The sequence below is a fragment of the Camarhynchus parvulus genome, chromosome 8 (assembly GCF_901933205.1).
Source record: "Camarhynchus parvulus chromosome 8, STF_HiC, whole genome shotgun sequence".
In the NCBI taxonomy this organism is placed as follows: domain Eukaryota; kingdom Metazoa; phylum Chordata; class Aves; order Passeriformes; family Thraupidae; genus Camarhynchus; species Camarhynchus parvulus.
Window position 1 is genome coordinate 6,233,749 of NC_044578.1, and position 16,421 is coordinate 6,250,169.

Sequence of the window (16,421 nt, forward strand, 5' to 3'; positions counted from 1 at the left end):
TTTTACTGAGGTGGGTGATAATTTGGGTCCCCTTCCTCTTCCTGGCTGTTGATTTACACCTGGTATTTGAGACCTTTCTACCACTATGAGACCTCCTTAAAACCAGTGACTATGTTCAAAAGTTACCAGGTGGGAGCAGAAGTTACCAGGTGAGTGGAGAAAAGCATGATTTCCCTTGGAAATCAATCCTGAAAAGAAAGATGCCAAAGAATCCATCATTCAACATTCATGGGGTAGATCCCTTGCACCAGCTTTGTCAGATTAGATTAATCCCTTCCTCAGCAATTCCTTCCCTTTGTTGCCTTGGATGCTTCTTGAAGGCTGACAATACTCAGTTGAGGAAATAGGTTTAGGAGGATGCAAGAGGGAAGCATGAAAAGTGTGAGCATGGGAGTCTGGCCATGGAGCTGGGTCATCCAGATCATCTCTCCTTTCTATCCTGTGTGTTCTGGGAGATATTTTTAATCATTTTTTTGTTGCTGTTGTCATTATAATGGATATAATGTATTTTATACTTCTTTTGCCAAATAGCTGAAAGTCAAAGGTACTTTATTATACTTGAAGAATCACTGAAACGTTGAAAAGCATTAAAACCCCAGGTGCATACCATGGAGATTATTAGAAATAATGCAATTTTGCTAAGTGATTGTAACTTGTTTAACAAGTGTAATCGTCTGTGTGGAAAAGAAAAAACCCACAGATGCCTTTTTTCAAGCAATAGGTCCATATATTGCTGCATGCCTCTGCTTTAGATGATTGCAGAGCAGTGGTGGTGATGTGGTGTCTTGTTGTACGTTATCAACTGTAGCAGAGTGTTAATTAAGAACGATGTAACCTGCAACTCCAATTATTAGTCCTGTCTGTTTAGCTGGACAGGAGCAGTGCCTTGCTTTAGTTACTTTGAAAGCTTCCATAAGAATGGTAAGATTAATGTTTTATTTTCCCATCTGTTCATGAGACAGTTTAAAAATCCTGAAGTTTAAAATGCAATAGAATGTAAACAAAAGGGCTTCTGCTCATTTACATGTTAGCCAGATTTGCTAACTGATTGCTGTTTGAACCTAATCTACCACCTCCTGCTGCATTAGCTACAACAAACATTACATTTACATACTGATTTCTTATTTTGTTTTAATGTAAATAATCTGTAATTACAGTAAATTTGGACTTCTGTTGACATGAGCTTATATAAATCTGTAAGTTTAAAATGGAAATGTTAATTACCTTGTGTCATACCTGTTTATATAAAAATCAGAGGTTTGGGGGGAAATCTCTTGTGTGACTGAGAAAGATATTGCCTAGTGGGAAATACTGAGTGTATTCCATAAAAACTGGAATGAAAAGGAGCATTTACAAATTGCTGATTAAGGATTTACTTATAGTGTCAAATTCTAAAATATTACTAAAATTTCAAAGAAAAATGCTCTTGAGAAGCAAAGTATCATATAAAAAATCAGAGCATTAATGCCATCACTTAACAACAGATAGAATCAATCAGTTTGTTATATCCAAGTCTCTTGCTAGAGCTGGTCAGAGCAATGACTGTGCTCTGATCTGTTTTCTTTTGTGTGTTCTTGGACTTCTTTTTTGGGTGTAGGCAGGGTACCTCAATTGGAGGATTGGTGCCCAAAAATACAGATTCCCTTGGCTCTTGTGCTGCATAGTGAGTGCAGAATCATTCAGGTGAGGTAAAAAGGTTGTAATGGTGTAGATCACCTATCAGCAAATGCTTTTGAAGGCTTGGGTTTGCACTAGGGGAAAAATTTTCTAGTAACAGTGGCCTACTTTAGTCCTCTTTTCAGAATTTAGTTTTCTTTTCCCACTAATTAACTCTCAGATTATTTGTATTCTCTTAGCGCTGGTGGCAACAAAGAAAAAGAAGGAAAAAAAATTCTGTCTTGTCTTTAATGGGATCTACAGTTTGACCCTGATTTTTTTCCACCTTTTAATATAGTTATTTTATTTAGAAAATTGTAGTGAACTATAACATTTATAAGAAAATTAAACAGCTGCAGACACGGAGGCCAAAATTTTAGAGATGTGCCTTGTATTCAAAGTCAGTCTTCTCAATATGCTTATGTGGACCTAAAGAGAAATAGAAATAAGCTTCATCTTACTGCCAGTGAGAAGTTTCCTACAAATACTTTCACCTTGTAAAACTTATCATTACCTTAATGGCTGAAATACAATTTTTGGGCAAGATGTATTTTGGCCCAAGTAATTTGGGGTAATCTGCATCCCCCTTTGCTGGAGGAAATGATTTTGGGAGGGACAGACATCTCTGGCTGTGTGTTCACATCAACCCCATCCCACACAGGAGGGTGGGCAGTGCTGGCATCAGTGACCCATCAGGTGTGCCATCCATTCCTCCTCCCTCTTTCTAGTGGACACTGTCCAAGCTTTACAGCTATCAGACCATGTGGGATTTTGATGTAGGAGCTCCAAGGACTGGAGTTGACCAGTGCATTTCTGTGTAAGCAGAAGTAATGTTCCTCAGTTTGTTATTTTTCTGAAGAAAAAGTGAACAATTAACCATGCATTGCATTTGCTAACACTTTCAAACCCAGTTTCTTCTCAATTTCTTTTTTTTTTTTTAGCCAGCTTAATTTTCAGCCTCTTTTTCACCCTGTTTGTCAATGAATATGTGCTGAGAATTTGCTTGTTAACAACATTCAGCTTGTGTTGCTTAGAAATCCCAAAAGTAGAGGTGTCAAAATTGTTAGTTCAAAAATTAAAGCTTTTAATTTTTAGGGGCTTCATTTAAATTTGTTTGAAGAGTATTTTTTCCTTTCCAAAATACTTCCTGCTCTCACAAGTGGAAAACTTTTCCTATGAGTGGATGCTTTTTATTAGCAAGCTGTATTTTGAGTTGTACTGAAGTGTGGGGATCATGCATAACTGGAGAGCCTGAGGGTTTGATCAGACTGGCCTGTTTATTCTATGTTTACATCAATTACAGAATGAAAACATGAGTCATATTATCAGTTAGGATCTACAGATTTTCAGATAGAGTCAAAATTAGCTATAACAGAACCTTGTGTGAGTCTGTATGGAATCCAGAGCCATTCACATATGCAGTAATTAATGTTTTCAGAGCAATTAAATATGCCATTTTCCTCTGGTATTTGCTGAAAACAAATAAAAAAATCAAAATGTGAAAAAGCACAGCAGGATATTTTAGTTGCTACTGAACATTTGCCAATAGAAAATATGGTTATAGGGATGCAAAACTTACTAACAATCAAATTAGAATTATCTTTGAAAATAGGCATACAACTTTTCAGGACTCCTCTTTTTATTTTTCCCCCCTCTTTTGAGGGACTGTTAGGTATTTAAAGAATTGTTAGGCCTTTTGCTGAAAATCTTGTGAAAGTACAGAAAGCTATGTGTTCAGCATCAATGGCTGCAGTTACATTTGTAGTGTCTCTCATGCACATGATCATAGTTAGCATTGGCAATGAGTTATATTTCTTTTCCATATTGGAAAACCATTAAATACAAGAAATAGCACTTCATGATTTTGTTTTGTAGTATGTGATTATTGAGATGTGACTGGAGCCAAATTAGGTTTCCCAGTGAAGATATTTTTGTAAGCTAAATATCCCTGAGATGTTCAAGCAAATTGTGTATCTCTTGCTAAAGCATCCAGTGAGTATTGTATGAGTTCCTTCCGTACTGATCAGCAAACCAGCAGATCAGTAATTCCAGAAGGAGTTAAAACTGACAAATCAGGTCTGAAATGATGCAGGAGTCTTTCTTGTCTTCTTGCATCATACGACACAGCTGTGCTGGTCTGTGTTCAGAATTTGTCCTTTAGTGCTAAGAGGAATGGCTTGTTGAGGTGTCATGGAATAGTGAATATGTGAAGGAAAAAACCACAGTCTGTCATTCTTTTATGTGTATGTGATAAGAAAAAAAAGAATTTTAATAGGCCCAATTAAATTTCATATGCCACTGAATAAGTCAAGTCTGCATAAATATTGTTTAGAAATCCAAGGTGTGGTGCAGTATTGCTGCAGTTTTGGAGCATGTGTAAGATTGCACACAGTCATAATTGCCATCTGTAACAGAAGTCCTACCTTCTGCTTTGAAAAGTAGATATATAGCTGCATCTTTTTGTACCTAATTAAGCAATTAGAACACCTTTTTCATATCCAGAAGTTTTACTACCAGGAAAATCAGAAAAAAACCCCAAGTTTATTACAACATGAAGATATGGTTGCCCTGTTTAAACTGTATCTTAAGATTTTTTTAAAATTTAATTTTTATTTATGTTTTTATTTTTATTAAAACTCTCTGTGAATGTACACTTAAAACAATGTGAGCGTTTTCTAAGTGTGCAATACCTACACGAGAAATTTTGCTGTGGTTACTTTTCCAGTTCTAATTATCTGGGTTTATGTGTTTTAAATGAATCTAAGCAGAAGAATTGCCATTTGGTTTCTGCTTCAGGTAACCCTTGAGAAGCAAGAGCATGCTTTGCCTTGTTCTATTTATCATCAGTTCTTAATGTGCATCATAGCTTGATATTTGGTCTGGCCATCAATATGCTGACAAGCCTATTATTAATGGCATTAGGAGTGCTAAATACACCCGATGTTTGTGAAGATAATGGGACTCTCTCCATTTTGAAAATACTTAACATTAGATGAGCTTTAAAGCCTGCAGTCACCTTATTAAGGAAGGAGTTCAGGAATGGCCTTTGGTCATTCTCAGCATGCTTCCTTGCATTTAAGAGTGAAAAGAGAGATGATAATGTTGTGCCTGGACTTGTCCATGCAGAGTTTAGGGTACCCTGGGGTTTCTGCATCTAACTGTAAAACAAGCTATAACATGCTTATCCCTGATTTTCCTGTTTTTCTTTCAACTATTTCAGGGCCCTGCAGGAGTCATTAAATCAAAACTTCATGCTGATTGTCACCCATCGAGAAGTCCAGCGGGAGTACAACCTCAACTTCTCAGGAAGCAGTACCATTCAGGAGGTGAGTGCTGTTTCACAGCTGAAGAATAAATGTAGCTCATTATAGCTAATGCCAGCTCTCTTAAAGGGGGTTTGCATAGTCCTGATGGATATTCCTGTATTTTATTAGTTTTTTTATTTTCATCAACTGGATCATCAAGATTTGATTAAAGAATTCAGTTATAAAAAGGTATTCTATTAAATTATACAGAAAGAATGTTTCTTTTTGTATTGTAGTAGCAAAATAGACAAACAGTTGTGTATACACCAACAGTTTATTGAGTTATTCAAATTTCATTTTACTTGAAACCCCTTGAAGCTGTCTCTGTCTTCCCTTCTTTTAACCAGCTCCATCTCCATTTTGTGGGCACCTCAGGCCCTGTGCTGGTTGCTGTTGGGGTGCTGAAATTCCTACTGCCCTTGTAGCCAAATGGTTTTGTGTGCAATGGACGTTGCTGCCGTTCTGTGGAACGGCCAGCAAGGGGTGATGTTGGAGAGAACTTCGGCAGAATTAAGTCCTAAAGGAACAAATAAGTCTGATGTGACTCTGGACTCTCTGAATTCACAATAAGCAGTCCCCTGCATATTTTTAAAACTCCTTTCCAAGCCTAAAGATTGTTGTCTAGAGCTCCATGGTGTATCTAATGCCAGATGTTGTGGATGTTATTTTCCATATAACCCACTGCCTTCTGGAAACCTGACAAACAACCTAGAAATGTGAATCTTCAGAATTCACATTACAAAATATTAAGATTAGATGTTTGCTTTTCAAATTAAATGTATGTTTGCTATTATTGGTCTGACACTTCTCTCAGTCTTTTAGGGTTGAACAGATTTTATTGAAGTTTTTCGTGTTGCGTGCTGACATGGTAGACAGAATTAATTTAAGTTCTATAATATTAAGTATGGGAATAGTAGCTCATACAACAATGAAAAATGATCACTAACTGTTTTCATTGTGAATCCTGTTATTCTTAAGATCTAGATTCTGATCTTTCCCCCATGTGAAAGCCTATTTTCTATTTCTTATGTTTAGGTCTACAATAGTAAGTTCTATTTTGCTTTTTGTGGTAATACAAATAAATACACATACTTGCATCAGTTTGACTTTTGAAGGCCTGAGCTTTGACTCTCTATAATTATAAAGAATTTGAATGTTAATGGAAATAAATCATCCAAATATGTGGTTTTAATTTTAAAATGTTGAGATTCTAAAACAAAACACATACATATATATTGTCTGTTTGGTTTTTATCAATGCTGTATCATTTACTTTGCTGGTGGGTCTTACCTGGCTTAAAGGAACCAGAAAGCAGTGACAGGGGGATCAAAGCTGCCTTTCCATGCACTGAAGTTTTCTTGTTTCTTGGTAATGGCAGGTTATGGTCATCAGGTTGCCATATGAAATCAACATAATTTAAAAGTTCATTATGATTTTTCCCTTAAACAACCAAAATAAAAACTCTGTCACCACGTAACCAGCATGAGCAGAAAACCTTTCTTTGCCTTTCTTGTACTGAGTGTCACACCCAATAGAGTGTATAAAATTGTGAAGGGGCTAGCTGATGCTGAACAGGTGAATGTGTCTGTCTGTGCAAAGGCTCCTGGAAATCCCTGGGGATTTTGCTGAGGTAAAAGGGTTGCTGAACATTTGTCTAATTATAGAAAACAAGCACTGTTTTGAATGATAACTCCCTAATGGCTTCTTAATTTAATTTTTTTTTCTTTTAGCATAGAGTAATCATTGTAACAAATCTAGGCAGTCCTTGTGGTTTGGAGGAATCAGTGGTATCATTCCTCATCTCCTTTGTCTCTGTCCTCTCCAGAGACTGTTAGATTTTTTTTTTCCTCTTCACTCTCTTGTTCACACTTTAACAAATTAATAGTTTACTTTCCTCCTGGTGTATTTTTGTAACGGTGGAGAAGCTCGGTGATGCAGTTGCCAACCACAAGAGGGCAGGAAGGACTATTCAATTATTACCTAAAAATGCTGCTCAGTGTTTTCAAATTAGCTTCTGGTATATTAACAAAAAGGACTATAATGGCCAAGTTATTGTTTGATTTACAGATAATTGGCATATTGCAGGGAGGAGACTTAATTTCACCCTTTTAAATTAAACAGGGAGATTTAAAAAGACATAAAATATTCATTAATGTTCAGTGATTATAAAGCAGTGGCATATATTTATTCTACCTTTATTACTGTTTCGATGGGAAAATACAGCAAATATTTCAGAAATCGACTTGGCCATACTGACAAGTTGAAATGTTTAAGCAGTGTTAATGCAATCTACTCACACGCCATATCCTATGCAGAAAGATTCAAAATGACTACATCAATTATTAAAAGAAATATTTAAGATTCTAGAAATGTTCTACTTCTTGCCACAGTTGGGTGCAACTGTCTCTCAAGGGCTACTGGTGCAGTGTGTTGTTGTTATTAGTACTGTGAATTTTAAGGAATAGGTATTTTTTCCAAGGGTCTCAAGAACCCCCCAAACTCACACCAAAAACTCAACCCCGCCACCCTTTCAGAAGGCAGAAATGTTTTGCAGTGCATTAAATGCAAAACCCAGTGAGCTCACAACTGTGCTTTCCTAAACTATTATTTCTGCAGTTCTCTGGTTTTTTATTGTTTAGGATGCATGTTTAATAGTAAATGATATTTGGATGAATTGTTTTCTCAAAGAAATTGTGGTGTTTAATGGGGAAACCATGTGACAAAAAATTATCTGAGAGAAGCCTGATGCCGTAGTGCTCATGTCTGCTTCCAAAATTGATTGCATATTACTTTAATAGTTGGATTTTGGAGGGTACTTGAAAATGCCTTTGTTTTATTTTTTTAACATTCCTTTACCAAAATATCTAACTCTTTACGTATTAAGATCTGTTTTCTTGTCTTAAAAAATATAAGTTACATTCAGTTATATTGTTTTGTGATCATGAACTTATATAGAATCTTTGGAAATGAAATAAAAAAATAAATGGAACTTCTCAAAAATTCTGTATATTTTATTTAATTTTTTTTTTGAGTTGGGCAGGGGAGTAGTTAACTTGGAAAGTTAATAATAACGTGATGGCCTAAATTGCAAGTTAATCTGTGTCACAGGTTTCTGACACCCATTTGTTCTTGTAAAATTGCAGTATTAAATTAATTCTGGGCAGATACTATTCTGGGAAATATCATGGTTACTTTTTTCCATGATCTGCATTTTAAATTGGAAATTGGTAGGTTTTGTGCCAGTTAGGAGACTGTTAATGAATACATTTCCAGTGTATTACATGGTTGTATAAAGACAATTTGACAAATTGAACTCCTAATACAAGACTAAAAGGAGTTTTCTGTCTGAAGGCTTGTTCTTTATTCTGCTACAATAATTTCTAGAGGCTGTTTGAAATTGGAGAGATTTTTTAACTTCAGGCTTGAGAAGCTCTGTGCTAAATTATTACAGGGCATTGCCACATTAAAGATAATTTCTTTTCTATCTATACTTACCAACTTGTTCTCCTTTAGAAATGAACATTTCTACAATTTTTCATTTTTGCAAATTGTAGTTTTATTATTTTACAGAAATGAAGGAGAGTCTTCTTCAGAAAGGGGAATATTTAAAAGTGTGTTAAAAGCAAGTTTGTGTTCTGATCCTGGAGCAGACAAACTAATTTGTGAAAAACTTAATGGGCTTGAGTTCTTGTCACAATAATGTGCTCTACACTTTTTGTTTTAATCAGTGACACAGAAAAAAAAATCAAACATTTTTAACAAACTGGATTGCTCCATTAAAAACAAGGACTTCACATTTGTCTATTTTGCTCATTTGATACAGATTTTGAAGCCTTTTTGTGATTCCTACGTGCAGGATTGCAAAAATATCCAGTGTACACAAGCTGTGGCTGCTAAAGGGTGGATGAGTTAAATATGCAGAACCCTCAGTCCCCTCACAGATTGGTGATCTTATTTTGTAACTGCTGGAAATTCCAGCTGAGAATACTATGTAAAGCAAGTAGTGGCCACTAGAATTCTTCGTAAAACATAAAATCTGTGCAAACAATGCAGAGAAGATGGGTTTTTAAATACTGGCTGTCTCTGCATAACTGCCTCTGCTTTTTATTCCCTTCCTTTAGCCAGTAACTTAAGCAGGGGCTGCCTGCTCAGCATCCCTGTCACCTGTGCTAGGTGATATATTTGTTCTCTGTTCCCCACAGACTCACTGGCTAGGGTGGAATATGGAAAGCAATGTATCCAATAGCCCTCCAGGCAGGAGGAGAAACTATTTGTGCACACAACTGCCTGGGCTGAGATAAACTGTAAATTCTGTGTTGACACACCCTAATCAGATCCTTTGTGATGAATTTCTTTAAACTTTTTCGTGAGTGGATGAATGTTAAGCAAGATGCAAAATCACCATTAAAAACATGCAGGCAGAAGCGTCATTTAAAAGGCCTTAGTAAATGTAATATATAAATATAGGTAAGCTGAGAATTACCTGCAGCGGGCAGAGCAATAGTCTGGCTGAAGAAGGTCTTGTACCTTTTTCAGATCTGTTTTTTGGTGTCTGAACAAAATATTTTCAAGACAGTTGTTGCTGAGTGAGATCATTCAAAGTAAACGTCAGACACTGGCATGGAGACATGAAATGCATGGATAAATAATGTTACTCTTTTTAATGCTGTAGCTAAATAATTGCAATAAAACACATTTACCAGAAATAGACATACCCAAATATGATACATATATTAATAATTTCAGAAGTAGTTGTTGTGTGTTTTGACATTTTGTACTTGCTTTAAAATTGTTGAAAACTACTGTTGTAGTAAAAATCAGTAACTAGCACTTTTTGGATTTAATAGGAGTTGCACAAACGTTCTATTGTTCAAATACTCCTAGTATCAGAGAAGCTATTAAAATACATTGCTACACTCATTGTACTCAACACCTGTATGTTTTTGTGAAATGTGAACATTTAGTTTGTTTTTTAGAGAAATCTGTCATCTTAAAATTATACTCAATTTATAGCAAGTTGTGACAGCATTATACATAATTTAAATGTGACTGTGATAGCCTCAGTGTTCTGCAGTGGTAAATGAGGATGTGCTAGCCAGCCAGGCTTTGACTTTTTCAGTGAAGAGAGAAAGATTTTTAAAAAGCTAAATCAACTTCTCCGTTTGTTTTTTGCCTTTGTATTATAGAAAACCAGCACATTCTGAAGGCAAAATGTATTTTAGAACCTGAAAGAAATCCTGATAAACTTTCTGTAAGTGGCCATGTGTTGGGAATTAGATGAAGTTCCTTGGGAAATAAAGAGGAAATACCGTTTAGGTACCTGTTCAACGGTGATAACTTTATAAGGCGCTTAAAATATCTTAATGCCTGACTGAAGAGATCTGTTTTGAAGATATCCCATTGAAAAAGATATATAACTACTTTTCTCTTTCTGCAACAGAAACAGCGATAAGAGATAAAGAAAGGGCACTACTTCTCACTTAATTATGAAACCTAATATATTCCTGACAGAATATGTTTCATAACCTGTAATTTGATTTTGGTGGGATCTGGACGTGCATATCATTAAAGAAACGATCTTCAGTTATTAAAAACTAGTAAACATGGACATTTTTATATGCAAGAAAAGGCAGAGAGTAAATAATTGCACTGGTGACCAATACTGTAATAATCCTGTTTTACAATATGCACTTGACAGGTTGTAATAGTGCTAATTGAAGAGACTAATTCACACTTGCTTCATTCTATTCAAAGGCAAAATCAGCAGCTTGTTTTGCTTTTGACCAGATGGTCCTGATGAACACCTACTGTGCACTTTAAGTGCTTTACTAGAATTACAAAGGCTGGGGGCTGCATCCGACTCAAAATGATTTGAGAAGAGAAAAAAACCTCACTGCTCAATGGATTTGGTGCAACTAAATTAATTCTAGTGGACCCATTACACATTGAGCCCCCTTTTCAAAGTGCTGAGCCTCCTCGTTTGTTCTGTAGCAATGAGAAAGTGAAAGGCAGATTACTGCAAACAGAAATAAAAAAAAAGTGCTGTGAAAAGGAGAAAAGAGGCCTTGAAGCCTTTTCATATCATTTGGGTTTTTCAAGTGCGTTATTTTTGGGGAGGGTGGATGTATGAAAAGCCAATTGGAGTTTTTTTTGTTTTAAAGTGCGCTATTTAAGTACTATGAATATAAAAGCAAGAGCAACAGTTGACTGAGTTTACTGTGGTAAAGCTTTGTGTCCAAGGATGAATCAAATTCATTATAGTCAATGCTTTGTATTTTCATATGAATGTAGGGTTAGTTTCACAAGACTGTGTCTGTTTAGGATAATTATAATTTAATATTTTCCTTTCATAAAGTTATCACTGTAGTTTATCTAAAATTTGCTGAAAGCAAGGTTTTTTTCCTTGCATAAATTTAGAAGCACCCAGAGAGTTTTAAACTCCAAAGTAGGCTGTTTGATTTGCAAGGGAAGGCGAGGCAGGTTCCAATAGCACAGATTATTATAACTAATTAGAAGTCACACATCTGTTAACGTTCAGTTTGTCAGCACTCAGTTTAGTGTGTGTGTGTTTATATCTCTTCTTCCTTTCTCTCCTTCTCTGTCTCTATTCCCCTCCATCCCTAAGTGTAAGTTGGGTTGGAGAGAAACTCTCAAGGGATAAGGATCAATTTATTTGAATTTGAAAATAATGAGGAGTCATTGTTATAATTTTGGTTATGGGTTTGGCTCTGTAAATGCTCAGTCATGTGAGTTGTCCTTATTTTAGAAGTAATCATGTTGAATTGAAAGGCTTTGCTCATGTAATTTAAGGATGCTAAGGATTTTGGGGATCAAGACCTAATTTAAAACCTTGAATTTTTTAAAAACTGCAATTAAAACCTTTGCTTGCTATTCTGATTTTGAATATTTGCTGTGTTTTACTTTTGGGTTGGTGAATTTTTATGCAAGGCTTCTATCATAATGCTAGCTATTAAAAAGGTGTTAGCGTGAAATGACAAGAAAACCTAAGCAGCTTTATGAACATATTAAACAGCTCTGTCCCCAGCTCTTGTGCTATTTAGAGTGGGAAAGCAGCACTCTGTAGCTAAGTAGCTCAGTGCTGTGTTATCTGTGTGAATTATATTTAGTTGAATAACAAATGAAAAATTCAAGTTAACTTTTTTTTTTGCAATTAAAAAAAATTAATTTACAGCTTGTAAATTAAAGTGGTTTAGAACGTGGTTTAACCTTTCTATCCTGTGTTAACTATAATATGATCACTTCTATTATTGCATGATATACACTTATATTAAAAAAACACATTCGTTGAATTGCTGATTTGTTTTCAAACAATGAAATTTGTATTTGTGCAAATTATAGTAGGCACAGTGTTCTCTCATGTTTTCTCATCAAACAACCCAATTATACTTATAAATAGTGAGGTGCTAATGAACTGTTGTTCGGGAAAAGTTGATTTTTTTTTTTTAACTTCAGTAAGAAAGGAAACACTTCACAATTTTAGAGTGCTTGCTTGGTGAGAAAATATTTGAAAATATTTTACTTATGTAAATCATGTTGGTGCTATCACTTTTAAATACACAACAGAAGCTAATCTAAAATCCCCATCAGTTCATATGGAGCGTAACTACATGCTTGACATTGTAAATTGCTCACTTAATTGGGAACTGAGGATTTACTTATATTCATTAAGTTACAGAAGTTGTTTCCTAAGAGCTGCTATTTCAGCTTGAAGTTTATCTCTGCATTCACTGAATAGAAGGAGGTAATTTTTTGGATAGTTGTGGGGATAAGGATATTTAAAGTAGTGGTTGTAGAGTTACAACACCAAAGTGGTCAAAAGTATCTTGATTGCAGTGTAATGATGGTGCTGCACTGCATTGCTTTGTAATTACTATGCAAAGGAAACACAGTTGCTGCTCCAACTGTGAATTAATAATGTTTGTCCCATCCATGACATCTTAGTGACACGGGCACCATCTCTGTAGTAAACCTGTTCCTTAGGGTTTTTCAGTTCTGTTCCTGTGTCTGTGTAAAACATGAATTTGAAAAGTTATCCTTTTGGTTTTGTACCAGGAATCGTGGGCATAAATTGGAGAGCCTTGCACTCATTTAAAGGATAAAATGGCCTCATAATCACCCGCAAGAAATCCCTGTTACTGTTTTTAAAAAGGGTTATAGCAGCCCTCAGCAAATATTTGCAATAAGTGGCAAAATTTATGCCTTGCTTTGTGGTAGTTGCGTGACCAGACAGTGGGGCATAGGATTGTTTTAAGGTTTTTACAGCTGCAGGGAAAAAGCATCTGTTCCTAGAAAAGCCTTCATTGTTTAATTTTGACACTGACTTTTCCATGCTGCTTGTACCAGTCTCTGGATTAGGTGGCACTAGGATAAAATTTGTTTTAAGTTGCTCCCAAATGCAGCTGTCACTATACACAGCCTTGTAGCTTAGGCAAAGGAGACGTAATCAAAACAAGCATTTTTGTACAAGGTCATTTGGCAGACTGGGAGAGCTCAGAGCAGGAATTTTGACAATATTGTATCTTGTGGGTAGCTTGGCTATTAGCTTTTGTGTTTGTTTAATAATTCCAATGATCACTAATGTGTATGACTGTCTCAGAAATAATGAAAGGATTTTTTAAAGTGCACTGCTTTTAATATAAATTTATTTTGATTGAGCACTTTCTGTGGTATTCAGTTACATACATCCCATGTATGTTTATTTGTATCTCTGTATCTCTACAGTGGAATGGAATGATTTACAAAAAGCAGGGAAAACTGACATTTTTGAAAGGGCTTCCATTTCTTTCCTTCAAAGTTTCCAGTGAATTGAAAATGAAAGAGCACTTCATTTTATGTATCCCAGAGTTGTGTTAATTTCTACCCAGCTGGTCTCAACTGATTGATACAAAGCCAAATTTGTGACTGCCTGCATTACAAAGTCCGTAATTTGCTAATGAATTATGATAATAATCTTTCATCACACATGAAAGATTTAGACAAACAATTTATTAACTATATAGTTTGATCACATTTTTTGGGTTTGTACCAAGCCTCAAATCTACTTTTATTTTTCCCTGCCTAGATTAGCAGACCAAAGTGAACTTACTCTTACCTTGTTTCGAAAGCAATGATGCTGGAAGTTACATGAGGATGATGGTGGACAGCAGAAATGATACAAATCTGTAATGTAAATATCCATATTTAATGTATAGGCAAATCAAACTGCCCAGTTTCCAACTAGAGGAGCATCACAGTAGGCATGGCACAAGAAATTATTTGAGACTGCATCCACTGTTGTGGGCACATGGAAATAAATAAAAATAGGGTGCAGATGTTCCTCAAGCTCAACCTGCTCTGGATATGGTGGAGGCAAACTAATTAAAACACAGCCAGACAAAGCCATAAGGGCAAACTGGGCTCAAAAAGAATGAAAAGGAAGACCAGGTCTTCCAGAAGAGGAGCAGCTGCCACAAGATCTGTCAGCTTGAGTGAAGTTTGGGGTTACCTGCATGTCAGATCAGCAGAGTTGACTTTGGACACTCTAAAGACCCTCTGAGGACAATGTTCTCTGGACATGAGCTCACCATAAGTGTCTTCCTCTGTGAAATTTGCCCATTTTTGATCAGATCATCCATCTTCTGACCAAAGATTAATTCCCAGTTCTGCAGAACTTGCTCCTGTACACAGGAAGAAGGAGAGGAGCTTTGTGTTCAGTGCCCTCTTCTGTTTCTCAAGATCAACAGACCTTGTATTAAAAAAAAAAAAAATAAATTGATAATTTTTCTGCTTCTTTTGCGCTCAGTAGGTTGGGTTTAAGTAGGCAATGTTTTGATGTCCACCCTGGGAAAACAATTAGCCAAACAAAAAACCCCATAAGGCCCAGTATGTGTGTCCAGTGTTGCCATTTTTATGTGGATGAAACCACTGGCTTCAGTGGTTTCTGCTTGATGTGCATCTCCTCAGACCACGAGTGACCCAAACCAGCTGGTTTCTCACCCAAAACCACACGTGTATGACTGCCCCAAACAAAATCACACTGAGATTCCTGTTGCTACTGTTACATAAAGTATTGTTTGATTGGTAAAATGATTTAAAAACCAAAGAAACGGATAGTAAAGTAGGACAACCAGCAGTGTCAAGACAATGCCATGCAGAGCAGGGCCTCATTATGTGGCCCTGTGAAAAGATGAGGAAAAGAACTTTGGGATGGGTGCTGCCTGGAAAGGGGGTTGAGCTATGACCAAAGGCTTTTTGTTGTTGCTTTATTATGTTGTTTGTTCTTATCATATTTAGGGAACTAGAACTTTGTGAATAACCAGGAACATGTTCATTAATCACATCAGGTTAAAAAGAAAAAGGCTTAGGGATGGTTAGAAGGCAGAATTTTTTTGGTCAAACTGATTAATGGGAAGTGCAGAAAAGTGGGGAGGGAGGTGTAAACAACAGAGATCTGGTGAACCAAGACCTTAACTGTCACACTCCTTCATCCCCAGGAAGGTGAGATTCTATCTAGTAGCTGCTATCTGGTATGCCTAATGCCCAGTAGGTCTCTTGGAAATTATGATGTAATTTGGAAGTACAAACTAACTGAGGATCTTTACAATATTGGAAACGAATAACCAATCCAAGAAAAAAAGGGAAAGAGGAGTAAAAAGAACAAGGAGGTTTTGCTATTTTTCTACAATTTCTATATAAGAAAGAGAGATCTTCTTACAAATGTGTACTAACAAAATAGCAGTACGTCTGTCTGTCTGGTATCACATGGCAGCTGTGCATATCCTACTCCAACCCCAACAACCCAAGGACTGACTTCAGTTATTTTGTTCACAGCATCGGGGCACCCCAAATATCTCTGCAATTTCTTTTAGGAGAAACAGAAAGGTTTTATATTGGTCTTATTTCACTCATTTTTGGTGACAAGCTACCTTTTACTGAACTCGGCAGCTGCAACACAGTGACTCTTAAATAAGAAACATTGTGAGCTGTGTTTGTGTCCTGTTGTTAATGTCTCTGTAACTGTAAGCTGAATTTCAGTTCAACATCTCCCCTCTGTGTCTTGCATGAACTTCTGTTTGCACTTACTCACAAAGTTCCTCTTTTAAGGCAAGAAGGACTTATTCCTGAATAATTCAAAAGTGGGGAGTGTAAGAAGTGCTTAGATTAATCTGCAGAAGGTTTTGTGTGTTGACAATTTCACCTATAACTAACAGTCTCTTTCACCCACTCTGCTTAAAAGGTCTTGGCTCTTTTTTATTCTTTGCATTGACCTTGGGCTGGCAGAGAAAAGACCAGACTGCAGCTGAGAGCTCTGACCACAGGGCAGCCTAAGCCAGGACTAAGGCAAACAAAATGGAGAAGCTCTGATATTCACAAAAAGCAACAACAGAAGAGTGGAAGAGGACACTTTTTTTGATAGTACAAAGCAATACAGTGAAACTTCTCACCCTGACACAGGAAGTA

General features: G+C 36.2%; 1 protein-coding gene across 1 annotated transcript in view; it reads left to right on the forward strand.

The window, feature by feature from the left end:
* FAF1 (Fas associated factor 1) overlaps positions 1 to 16,421 on the forward strand; it is a 146,867-nt gene that overhangs the window by 41,904 nt on the left and 88,542 nt on the right. The window contains exon 7 of the mRNA XM_030952979.1: positions 4,877 to 4,982. Within this exon, the coding sequence (XP_030808839.1) occupies positions 4,877 to 4,982 (106 nt within the window). The remainder of the gene's footprint in view (positions 1 to 4,876; positions 4,983 to 16,421) is intronic.